The 12,621-nt window shown below is 36.6% G+C and overlaps 1 protein-coding gene across 3 annotated transcripts in view; it reads right to left on the bottom strand.

Annotated features, from left to right (window-relative positions):
* Pcl (polycomb protein Pcl) overlaps positions 1 to 11,979 on the bottom strand; it is a 60,475-nt gene extending 48,496 nt beyond the window's left edge. Inside the window, exons 1-3 of one of the 3 annotated variants that reach the window (XM_081764242.1) lie at positions 11,892 to 11,979; positions 8,043 to 8,193; positions 5,828 to 5,953 (exon numbers count right to left, since the gene is read on the bottom strand). In XM_081764242.1, coding sequence (XP_081620368.1) covers positions 5,828 to 5,953; positions 8,043 to 8,069 — 153 coding nt within the window. In that variant the 5' untranslated portion in view covers positions 8,070 to 8,193; positions 11,892 to 11,979. Of the gene's footprint in view, positions 1 to 5,827; positions 5,954 to 8,042; positions 8,194 to 11,043; positions 11,596 to 11,635 lie in introns of those variants that run through there. The other 2 variants (XM_081764240.1, XM_081764241.1) reach the window with 2 other exon arrangements.
* Positions 11,980 to 12,621: the final 642 nt, after the last annotated feature.

Here is a 12,621-nt window from a genome sequence, read left to right as displayed (position 1 = left end):
GGTACATTATGCGATGTATTATTATTATTATTAAGAAACTTAGAGCAAACCAGAAGTTATGAGAAACGCAGGAAAAGAAACAAAAAAAAAAAAAAATCAAAATAGTAAACCACCTAATGGAAAAGTGCAGTAATTCTATTACTTACGGAGTAAAATCATAATGATAAAAGATGCGGACAAGTTCTGAAATCCAGAATAGCTCAGGCGAAGAGTGCATTCGAAAAATGAAATCTTTAAGTTCTTACGTCCTACGTTTATGTGGGCTAAGCTAAAGGAGACGGTGATGATGAGTTGGATGACAATCGTGAAATGAAGAAAGTGGGAAGAAACAGGAGAACCCTGAGAAAACCCTGCACACTTTGTTCACTATGAAGCTCACTTGGCACGAGCTGGGATCGAACCAAAGATCTCATGCACCAGAGGCGAACGCTCCAGCACTGAGACACTGCGGCCCCAAAAGCACATTTGAAGTAAAACAAACACAGAACTCACTAAAAGCATATCTACGAAAAGAGGAAAAACGAACGGAAACCTACGAAATTGGATGCTATATAACGATGTCGAAAATTATATGGGCTGATGAGGTATTAAATGAAATTAAATGAAAGTGCTGGAAATGGTAGGAGAAAAGAGGGATATAATAACAGGGTATCTACTAAAATTCCAAAATGAAATTTCCTGACATTTTCGTGACCTTTTCTTTACCAAACCATAAAATTTCGTAAAATTCTTAAGAGTGAATTTGGATGCGAATTAGGCTCAATTATCATGCATGTGGTAGAAGCGTGCTTTGTTTGAGATTTGGTAGCCTCTAAAGCCGACCACAGATATTTTTTGCGGTAAATTTTGACGTTTTATAGAACAAAAATTTTCCAGTTTTTACTTATATTTGTAGATTAAAAAAATCGTTACCCAAAAGCTAAATTTCGTGACTTTTTCTTCACTTACCGGATCGTTTTCTGATTTGGTGACTCATTCGGGACTTTAGCGACCAATAGACACCATGAATATTTCGAAAAGAGATAGAATGATAGGATACATTATGAGACAGGGAAGAATCATCAAAAACCATTGTTTTTATTGGAAAAAACCAAAAAACCAGTTTTTTTTTTAAACCCCGTTTTTTTTGTTTTTTTTTGTTGTTGTTGTTTTTTTTTTTTTTTAAACCAGATTTTTTTGGTTTAAATAATTTGCTCTATGTATTTATATCACATATGGACAGAAATTAGTTTGTTTCGCCTTGGTGTTATTATGCAACAACCGGGTTATGTTGGGTAAGGGGTCACATACGCTTAAAGCGGAATCCAACCGCTTCTCGGCTTACATCTGAGAGAAACTGTCCTTCATTTGGACTCGAAACCGGGACTAATTGAAAACAAATGCGATGAGTCTGCCGGCTCACTCACGAAGGAGTCCTGATAAAAAAATATGTTGTACTGATCTTTACATACTTTTTAATATAATTGTCATTTCAGAAGGACAAGAAGATAAACAGTTGCACAGATGAAACCATTACACATAATTATATATAAATCAGGAAACTCCCGCCTTAGCCATTGGGAAAATCCTGTTATTTAAATGCAAAGCAACAACGGAAAAATCTCGTTATTGCTTGGTATGTAAAATTTTATGGTCAACGTATCATAAGCAGTACGCTAAAACTGAGGTATTAAATTACAAATTTAGTATATAGATATCATTCAATTAAATTAAAACTAAGTCCAATCCAAACTAATGTTAGAAGCTACGTACGCAGTCGATAAATGCTGCCAATTTTAATCAATATATTTAAGCAATCTTGTTATATATATAACAACAGGCATTCAGGCAAGCAGAAATGTACAATTTGGTTTAGTTTCGTATGTTTAGGCTTAACATTCTTATGTAATACCTAGGTTATTAAGGAGAAGACTTTTGCTTAAAGAAGCATACGAACCGCTACCTGGTTTATACTTGCAAGAAGGGTTGTGGTTCAACCGAGAATTGAACATTGGACGCCCTGATTAAAAGGTGAAAAGGAGATAAAAATAATGCAGATGGTTTGTTACGTGGAAACGTCACCATGAAGTTCACACTTTTTTTTCTTCTTTCTTTTAAACAACTGGTTTCAACCAGCCAACCCTACAAAGAAGAGACTGGTAGATTCACTTGCATCCTCAATCTTCCTTTTTGGCAGTGAAATGTGGACAGTAAAAGCTAAAGACATAAAGCAATTTTTTTTTTTTCCATTTTAACATACCCAGATTATACCCTTTAGGCTAAGGGGACGAATGATTAAAGCAAGTGAATGAGGATGGAAGAATTGTTGGAATGATAATGTGGAAGGAAACGATTACCCCAAGAAAATCCAGACAATGGTGTCTACCACAAACTTACTCGGTCGGGGATCGAACCAGGGAACCCATGCACCAGAGGTAAGTGCTCTACGTACCAATGCTTTTGAAATGTGGTGTTGGCGGAAGATGTTCATTCTATGGATGGTCACGAGAACAAATGAATCCGTCATCGGAAAACTGGGGAGAAACACTCGTTTCAGCATTCTTGTGGATACAAGAATCCTACAATTCTTTGACCACATCATAAGAATGACAATTGAACAAGGCAAAGTTAATGGTAGGAGACGAATAGCGAAAAGATGGATCGATTAGACCTGCGATATCAACAGATTCATTAAGCATTGCTGTAAGGAAGGCAAAAGATTGAAAGTATTTGAGAACAAGATCCTGAGACGAATATTTGGACCCAAGAGGAACGGGAATAGGGAATGGCGGAAACTTCATAACGAGGAACTACATAATTTATACGGTTTACCCAACATTGTTAGGGTCATCAAGTCTAGGAGGCTTACGTGGGCAGGTCATGTAGTTAGAATGGAAGAAAGTAGAAACGCTTTCAAAGTTTTGATTGGAAGACCAATCGGAAAACGACCATTTGGAATACCTAGGCTCAGATGGGAGGACAATATTAAGATGGATCTCGCAGAGATTGGAATACAAAGTAGAAACTGGATCCAATTGGCTAAGGACAGAAGTCAGTGGAACGCGGCATAAACCTCCGACTTCCATAGGCCATACAGTGAGTTAGTGTCTAGTTAGTAGGGAACGCAAAAGACCACGAAAAAGGCAGAAATTATGATCCAGATTAACACTCATATGCGACATTAGGGGGAAAAAAGCAAATTTCTTGAAAATGAAGCTATAGCTGTGTAGGAAGAAATTATACGAACATGGAGAAACAAAACATATTATTCCGTATCAAATCAACATCACTGGTATTTCATACATCTTTATACCAACAATTTGATTACATTTTCTACAACTGATCGTGAAAATTATGAAAATTTCCTATCTCAAAAATCCCACTTCAATAAAGTCGCTGGTACAAGTCTATAAAACAAAAAATATAGAAGTATCTAAATCCGATTCTCCTTTTTTATACTATGAAAACTCTTATAACACATTAAAAATACCTCCACGTCTCAATCTCCGTTATTGGCCTCTTACCCCAACCGAAAACGTATCTTATGACGTAGCCTCTCCCTCTTTCAATCGAGATGAACTGCACACTAACCTTTTTCCATTTGTCTGAAATCTACGTTGGCAATACTACTGATCTACCCAAACCACATTCATCTAACGACGCTCTTTACACGGACATCTATTCAAGTATTGGAAATTTCCTCGTATCTTTCTTAAATCACTACCTTTCCTTTTCTAACAACTATTACCAAAAAATAAACATATCTAGCATGAGCCAGCAGTACGGTCCTCTAATCCAATTATCGTGGAGGTTAGACAGTGTGGTGGGGAACGACCTATATTGTAAGGGTTGATCTTACATGGTGGTCTACACGCCGGCAATTGACTACATCAGATTTAAGATTTACGCCCTAGTCGTTATTCGGAGCCCACATCACTATTCCCTGCTCAACGTAAGCTCTAAACTCCGATAAACAAAATATTTGTATCCTTCCGCTTATCACAAACTAGCAGCGTTCACCCCGCTTCGCTGGGGTCACCCCGGAACGCAATAAACCTTGTTACTTAGATAATTTTTACTTTTTCGCTTTCAAGTGATATGATAAAAACCATAGTAGATTAACATTATATCGCCTGTCATTTATGTTAACCCGCCGTGTGACACGGTCATGCGGGTTGCATATAAATACGTTTATTTTTACCTATGATGAACTAACAAAGGATTTGTACGTTATGGACACTTGAATGGTCAATTATCTCAAGACACTGGTAATTGAAAATTAAAGTGATATGATAAAAACCATCTAGGGTCCAAATCCTAATAACCCCCCAAAAATGAAAGAAATTGGTTCAGCCGTATTAGCGTGATGAGGGAACAAAGGATTTGTACGTTCTCTTTTATATATAAGATAGGATTGGCTAGTGATGTATCACTCCCACTCCCCACGGGGAGGAGCAAATTATACACGTGCATTTTGACAATACTGTCTCGTGTTGTCCAGATACTTACAGCAGCAGCAGAAAAGAAAGAAAAAAAAAACTCGAAAGATTAATAAAAAAAATATTTGAATTTCGCTGGTAAACAATTATTGCTTAGTGTATAAAGGTTTACCTTGTTGATATTTCATCACAACGCTCGCTGAACCGGGATTCATGTCAGTCATCTTTCAGACTTAAAAGCAGAATACGCCTTCACAGTTGAATTGGCGCCATAATTACTGTGCATGCTTAGTGTTTATTTGTATTGTTTTATTAACCACACTCGATTACAGTATTATTAGATAATCCGTATTATATTTTTGTCATTTATAAGAATGTAGTAGTTTTATATGGATCTTCATAGTGAAAGTAATCAAATCATATGAATTATTTTGCGGAGGAGTATAAGCGTCGGTAGGCTAACAGCAAATCAACGAGATTTAGTTTCACGTGGCTTTGTTTACCGCAGTTTAGAGCTTACGCCGAACAGGGTTTAGTAAAATTTGTCTTTCATAACCTGTGTTACATAAGGACGGAAAACAGTCCAGCTTGACACCCTTTACTTCCAAACAAACTGCGGAATCCGTTTCTCAAATGCTCTCCAAACATACTAGGTTTTTACTTAGTTCCTTCCCTAAATCACTTGCTAGTGATTCTGGTTCACTTGGTACTGATTACGGTTCGTTATTTGTAACTGTGAGTATAAATACAGTGTGGACGTATGACATAAAAACTGCATTGCATAAAACACGAACCAATGTGGCTAGATAACCACTGAAAAACATGAATGCTATTTAACAGTCAGGGCAGGAGCGCAGCAGGGGAGCCCGATCATCAGCGAGGGGATGCGTCCGTAGGAAGCAGGGACGTCAGCGACAGTGAGTATGAGGTCGTTTACAAGGGAGCCACCATATTGGCTCCCGAGCCGTCGATGCATTTGGAGGAGGTAATAAATGCCATCAAACATGCCACGTCAGAGATCTCGGTAGTAGATAAAGGTTCGACCATAATGATCACGTAATACTCAACATTACGGTTCAACGCTCTACTATAACTTTCCAACAGCACCTACTACAGATCTTTGAATAAATACTCCCCACCACCACCAATATTTCCTTACTAAAAGCAATTTTACCTAGCTAGTTATCTTGCTCCAACTCCAAAAATAAGAACTTATATTCTTTCTGCTACCTAAAACCCATATACCTGGCAACTCACAAACATCCATTATTTAGTTACACAGTTGTGAAATCTTATTTACGAAATTATCGTATCAAGAAACATTATCTCGCTATCTTTTACCGTTTTAGGGATGTCTCTGACCTTTCCGTCATCTATTCAAGAAATAGTACAAAGATATATCAACGTACCTCAACAACAGTTCCCAGATAAATGAGCCCATCTTTATCGTGTAATAACACGTCCTCTCCTTCGTTAAAGCCACCGCGTTCTTTAGTTGTACTATCAGGTGCTGCAGGGCATTCATCTGTCTGGTCCTAGAAAAGATAAGCACAACAATTATAAACTCCACCATAAAAGTTCAAAATATCCAAGGTAAAAATTAAAAAAAAAAAAAAAAAAAAAAAAATCATAAATCGTATAAACAGTGAACGTGCTCAAAACTGATGTAAAAACTAATTACCTTTTTATGGTTACATACTAAAACTTTAGTAAAAAGAAAAGAAAAAAACCTAATAAACAAGGTTCGATCCTCGACTTTACTTTGAAAGCTCTGATGATAAATCTGAAACTAGGATAGTCTAATTCATTGACCATCTGTATGCTTCTTTAAAGTCTTGGTAGTTTCTGACACCAAAGTATCATTCCACTATTTCCAATATATGGAACACATGAAATTCTGTCAGGACATCGATTTACGGGAATCGCGCTCAGTATCTCAAAGCAAACAAACTGTAATTTAGACACCTTCGGTTAATTATTGGATACTTCAGTAACAGAGATTCAGTTTAACTGTCCTGGGTCACAATTTTCAGCTACTTTATTAAATCGAACATGTGATCAACCACAAGATCAGAGTTTTTCATTATGAAATTAAATCAAATCTTTTACTTATAGTCCCACGTTTATGCCCGTTAATATTAGCACAAGGGCAATAATTAAGGCAAGTAAACAATAGTGGTAGAATTGGAATGAGATGTGGGAGGAAACAGGATCGAGAAAACCCACGGACATGTCCACCACACTTACTTGACCGGGGATCGAACCAAGAACCCCACGCACCAGAGGCAATCGCTCTACCACTGGGCCACCGAAGCTTATTATAAAATATTTGTATGCTGTAATTTCTTCGCTTTCTTTTCTCCTGGTTTTCGATTGGAAACTATAACAATCCTCTTTTAACTTCAAATGTTGGCTGTGATGAGTAAACACTAATAAAAATCCCTGAGATAAACCTATATTAGAAGCGCAGCTGAGATGAAAAAATGAAATCTTTAAGTTTTACGTCCCACGGTTATACCGGTTAGGCTAAAGTAAACGGTGAAGATAAGAAATGAATGAAACGGTGGAATGAAGAAAGTGGGAGAAAACCTGAGAACCACGAGAAAAACCACGAGCACGGTGTTTGTCCACTACAAAGTCCACACGGCGCGAGCTGCGATCGAATCAGGAACCCCAAGCACCGGAGGTGAACGCTCTACCACTAAGCCACCGCGCCCCTGCGCACCTGAGATGCAGAAACACTGATGATCAATATTACGAAAATAAAATTTTAACATGAATTTATGATCTTTTGTAATTTATTTTCGCTTAGTGTGTGCCTAGTAAAGTGCAGAGTACGTCAAAATTTTACTTTCATCATAGCTTCCTGAGTGATCTGATCGCTTATAGAACATCAGTATAAAATCGTCAATCGTGTGTAATCCACGGACTATTCATTGCCCATAAATTAGGAAGAGAAGAAAATCTTTATCGAATTTGAAATCTATCCCATCATTTATATTCTACAGTAAGGACAATAAGAGGATTTCATGCATCAAATCCTTTGTACAGCAACTTTTTTTTTTTTTTTTTTTTTAATTTACTATCTTTTATTTCATTGGCTGTATTATAGTTTAGTGTCCCTTCAATCGTCAAGGCTACTGAAAGGTGGATTTACAGCTTCACATGGGACCCGAACCACATGAACTCCCACCGGAAATCCAACACGGGTCTTCTGCCCAAGACTAACGATACAGTCACGGGGAGCTCTCAAGCTTTTGAGTTAAGTTGATTTTGAGTTTAACGTCCCTTTCAGCAGCGAGGCTATATGAGACGGGACCTACTGATTAACGTGGAATCCGAACCACATGAGCTCCCGTCAGGAATCGAACGCGGGTCTCCCATGCCAAAGGCGTGTTTGGTAACCTATTAGCTACGAAAGAGCTCTCTCAGGTTTTGATGCATCGAGCAAGAGCTGAGGAATGTCTCGGAACTGTAGTACGCACACCTTACCTTTTGGATGTTTTAAGGTATGAGATTTTTATTTACTGATATATTATGGACACTTAATGATCAATTACGAGAAATTAAACGTAATTAACAACACCTCCTCTACGAAAACAGTTGGACAAACGTATGACTTACCTTTCTCTTCATAGTTTGAAGGGACATTTTACTGAAAACGTTAAGAACAGTCCCAAAGAGCCACTCAAACCAGGAAGACCCTATTTGATCCAGGGTGATGAATGGACTTCATAAAATCACACTTTACGTCTAAGCCATAAGCTGCATATATCTGTAAAATAACGACACAAAGTTTTAATTAAAACATACACCACAATACATTATTATCAGTAACAATGCAATATAAAATACATTATTTGTTATTTGTAGATATTTACTTAGGGATTTCACTTTTTTTGTTCCTATGTTAAAAACATACAGGTGAATGTGCAATTACAGTCAAACCTACGTCCAGCTATTTAATTTGGTGTCCGGACAGTTTGTCATTGCTTTTTATATGATGAGGACAATTTGCTACCCGATGGGCAGAGCTTGAAAAATCCACTCGCCTGCTTGACAGTGGTGAGTTATCTTTTGCATTTGGCGTGTAAAGTCCGATTAATCACAAACGTAAATTCAAGAATAAATAGCACATGTAGCTCTTTTCTTCATTTGTAAAAGACATGCCAATAAACAAAATAAAAATGTTATTGATCGCTATAGCAGAACATGCCACGATCGGCGATGTGATCGCAGAAAATTTGCCGTGCCTGTGCAGAAAAATTGCCAGGGGAATAAAATAAATAGCTAACAGAAAAGTATAAAAACATGCCTGCTATGTGTAGATGTCTAAATGCACAGACGACTCGCATAAATATATTTTGCATAAATATATTTTGAACTTTTTTCTACGTCGCGTAAAGCATATTTTTAACAATCACAAGTGTTTCTTCTGCAGACATCCTGCAGAATTTTTTTGACTTGCAAAAGCTCATCACAGAAAGACAAAGTTCTGCCATCGGGGTATTGATATGTTTACTGTGTCGCAAAGTGATTTTTATTTATTTGTATAAATCCTGTGACTGCAAAATGATCTGGCTAGTCGACTTTTTGGCTGGCGAGTACTTGCAAGCAAGATTTTTCAAGCCCTGCCGATGGGATTTATACTCCAACTTGATTAAGAAAGGACGCTGTAAATTTCCACTAACACCAATATGAAATGCTATCTTTAAGGCTTCTTATTAAAGCCCCTTTCTTTGGTTTTCGAGAATATTTTTGTCTTAGTACTGATGTATCAATTCGTAATGGATCATCAATTCGAATGAAAGGAAGAACACGATCTTTAATTACGAGCGTGAGATTACGCTCAGAGAATACCAAAGACTTCAGGTAGAGCCGGGAGTTGATGGGAGAAACACCAAAGACGTTCCTCTGTTTATGATCGAAACCAGTGTTACTTTTCTCGCGTTCACATGAATATCAACTGTCAATACTAATTCGCTAAGCAATGTCTTCTACGTACTAAATACCTAGATATTTTTTACTATTATTATTATTATTTCAACACTTGCAGTATTTTGAAGAATTTGAAAATGTCTGGGAGTGGCTGGCAAACACTTTTAAATGGTATCGAATGGCAACTGTTAATTGGTTTATGGAAGGTTATTTTTCACACCATTCCTCTATACATATATACATCCCGAATTCATTAATATTCAAAGGGAAATATAAATGGTCTGAATGTTTACAACGATTTTAAAGAGTGAGGCTGATTGGGTAGCCTAGTGATTAATGCACCGGCAAATACGCCGAAGACTAAGGCTTAATTTCAAATTTTTTAAAAAATGAAATATTTGAGTTTAATGTCATACGATTATGCTCTTTAGGTTAAGGAAGACGGATGATTCTGGAAGAATCTGTGCAATGAGAATGCGGAAGGAGACGGGAGTGCCCGAGAAAACAAGTGGACACAATGTTGTCCACCACAAACTTACTTGGTTGGGGATCGAACCCCATGCACCAGAGTTAAGTGCCCTACCACTGAACCACCGTGCCCCTTCAATTTATGATTCAATAGTGCGTTTGCTTCACCCTTTGAGTGGCAATGAGTTTCAGTAGCTCTTTTCAAGAATGTCATACGTTCCAAAGATGCCAACAAAACCCCTTTGGTTACACCTAATCTCTAATTATTGGACGGTTTTGTGTAATAATATTTTTGATAAATTATCCTTTCGTGGCCACAATATATATAGGGCTTGAAAAACCCACTCACCTGCTCATCAGTTGCAAGTATCTTTTTACATTTAGAGAGTAAAGTTCGATCAATCAAAAACGTGAATTTAAGAACAGTAGATGTCACTTTTTTTATTTGTAAAAGACAAAACAAAAAATAAACAAAACAAAAATGTACTGATATCTTCTGTGTCGCAAAGTAATTTTTGTTTACTTGTATAAGCACTGTGACTGCAAAATGGTCTGGCTAGTAGATTTATGGCTGGCGAGTACTTGCAAGCAAGACTTTCAAGCCCTATATATCTATCTATACATATATCTATATAGATAGATATCACGTGATCTGAATTTCTGATATTACACAATTAGAAAAATAATTTTGCATTACGGAAGTACTAGTCCGTGCCGCCAAACACCAACATGCTCATTATCATCTTTCCAAAAATAACCCTTGCACTAAATAACAATATTGACAATTTATGTAATATAGAAATGTTATCTTCATTAGTACGAGACTTTTTACTCACACACAGTAATTGTATTTAATGACAATCTACAGATGTCAGTCATACGTATAAACATTAACACAGTTAATACATCAAACAGATAAACCAATAGGAAGGTTAAACACTAATGCTGAACTGCCGGAATGAACGTTATATCAATACGGGAAGTTGCTGCTTTAACCTAATAACAGTAATAAATACGGAAAACGTGTGAGATACGTGAATAATTTGTTTTCTCAAAATTTCAATTACATAAAATGAAGTCATTATTACCTTCATATTAACCTCCATAAGGAATTTATTTTATACAGATGTAAGATATTCTTCCTTTGGAAGTACTCGTGACATTAATTATATTTTCTGTGAAGTGTGTTGAAACAATACTGAAAAAATATCGTACTTACCTCATATAAACAGTTGTCGAATTTCAATGCCGATAATTTCGTTCTACAGAGCTTTTGAAGAAAAAGTACACTTCGCACAACCGTCTGAACAATAAGATGATTATGATTCAGGCTACAGTTTATATATACATATAAATATATATATATCTAATCACAGCATCTTCACTTTTATGATACTACTTCTGTAGCGATGGATAATTCACAGAACTGTTTTGAGAGAGGAACTGCCTACCTGCCTCAGGTCACAAACGCGATCATCTGTCCAGTCGGTTACAGGGCAAACTACCGCACATCAAATCCAGAACGCTTTATCGGCTTCTTACAAATAAAAACACTCACTTACTAAATAAAAACCGCGTCCAAATTCATAGTGATCAACACAGGTAGCTTCAGGAAGTACTCTCAAACCGTCTTACTAACGGAAAAAACAGCAGAAAACAACATTTGCGAAAACAAGGTGCAGCCAAATTACAAAAACATAATTTTGAAGTTCAACCTACTTCTTAGAAAATAAGCACTTATTTAAATAAAGCACCTCAAATACGTTTAAAATTCTTATATCTAATACTAATATTCAAGTTAATTATATTACCATGTAATTCTGCATTCATAATGCCAAATTCCCTTTCGTCAACATCACTGACTGCCATATTGAGCTCCAAAAAAAATTCAAGTATGCACGCGCATAGCGCGGCAAAACCGACTTTTACAATATTCCTGATTATAATTTTGCTTTGCAGTTATTCACAAATCACGATACAGCACAAATTATACAACACTTGTGGTTACTACAATCAAGAAGTGAAACTGCGGAGCACACAAGTTATGATAAACAAACAGAAACCGACCTTAAACACAATTTCAAATTACGAACGTTCAGTCTCGTAGCCATCTTGTTTTGAATCGTTTATTGCTGGTTAGAGTCAAGTTCAAGTCTAAGCAGAAAAAATAATGACAAAAATGTGTTACAAACAGTGACAAAAATCGTCACAATTTAAGAATAATTATTTAGAATAGCTCATATATACAGACTTGCCTGTTTTAATTTGTATGTGTCATAAATACGAATCTGTTACACCCTCCATTTCCGGTCCTCCAAAGATCATCGGCCGAAGGAGATTGGAACGGTTATTTATGAATTGCATAATCACTTACTAGTTATTTCAATTCAAACATTCAAGCCGGAGAGGTAATAAATGACTCTGATATCAACAATGAATTGTTGATAACACATATTTGCTTCTTAAAGAAATCTCCGCAAGTATTGCTCCTTTATAGGTTATTATCCTTTACATTTTTCCCCGCATAGATTATCTTGTTCAATCAACGTAACCACAACACAAAAGGTAGAATTCAGAGTCCCAAGCGCATGCCATCACAGAGTTTTAAGATCATAATGAGTATCGACTAAAGTTCGGAATATAAAATTTTAAAGAAAAATGAAATATAGTATAATGTCATGCCCTGATTTGACTATTTCAAGATGCGAGCGGTTCCGGATTCGATTCCCGATGGGGACACTCCGTTGAAAAAGAATAACAGCGTTTTCAGGTCAGCCATGTTTTCCTCATTCACACC

Source organism: Thermobia domestica, chromosome 7 (assembly GCF_964235325.1).
Source record: "Thermobia domestica chromosome 7, izTheDome1.hap1.1, whole genome shotgun sequence".
Lineage (NCBI taxonomy): Eukaryota > Metazoa > Arthropoda > Insecta > Zygentoma > Lepismatidae > Thermobia > Thermobia domestica.
Note: the sequence above shows the minus strand (reverse complement) of the source record. Positions and strands in the feature narration are given on the sequence as shown.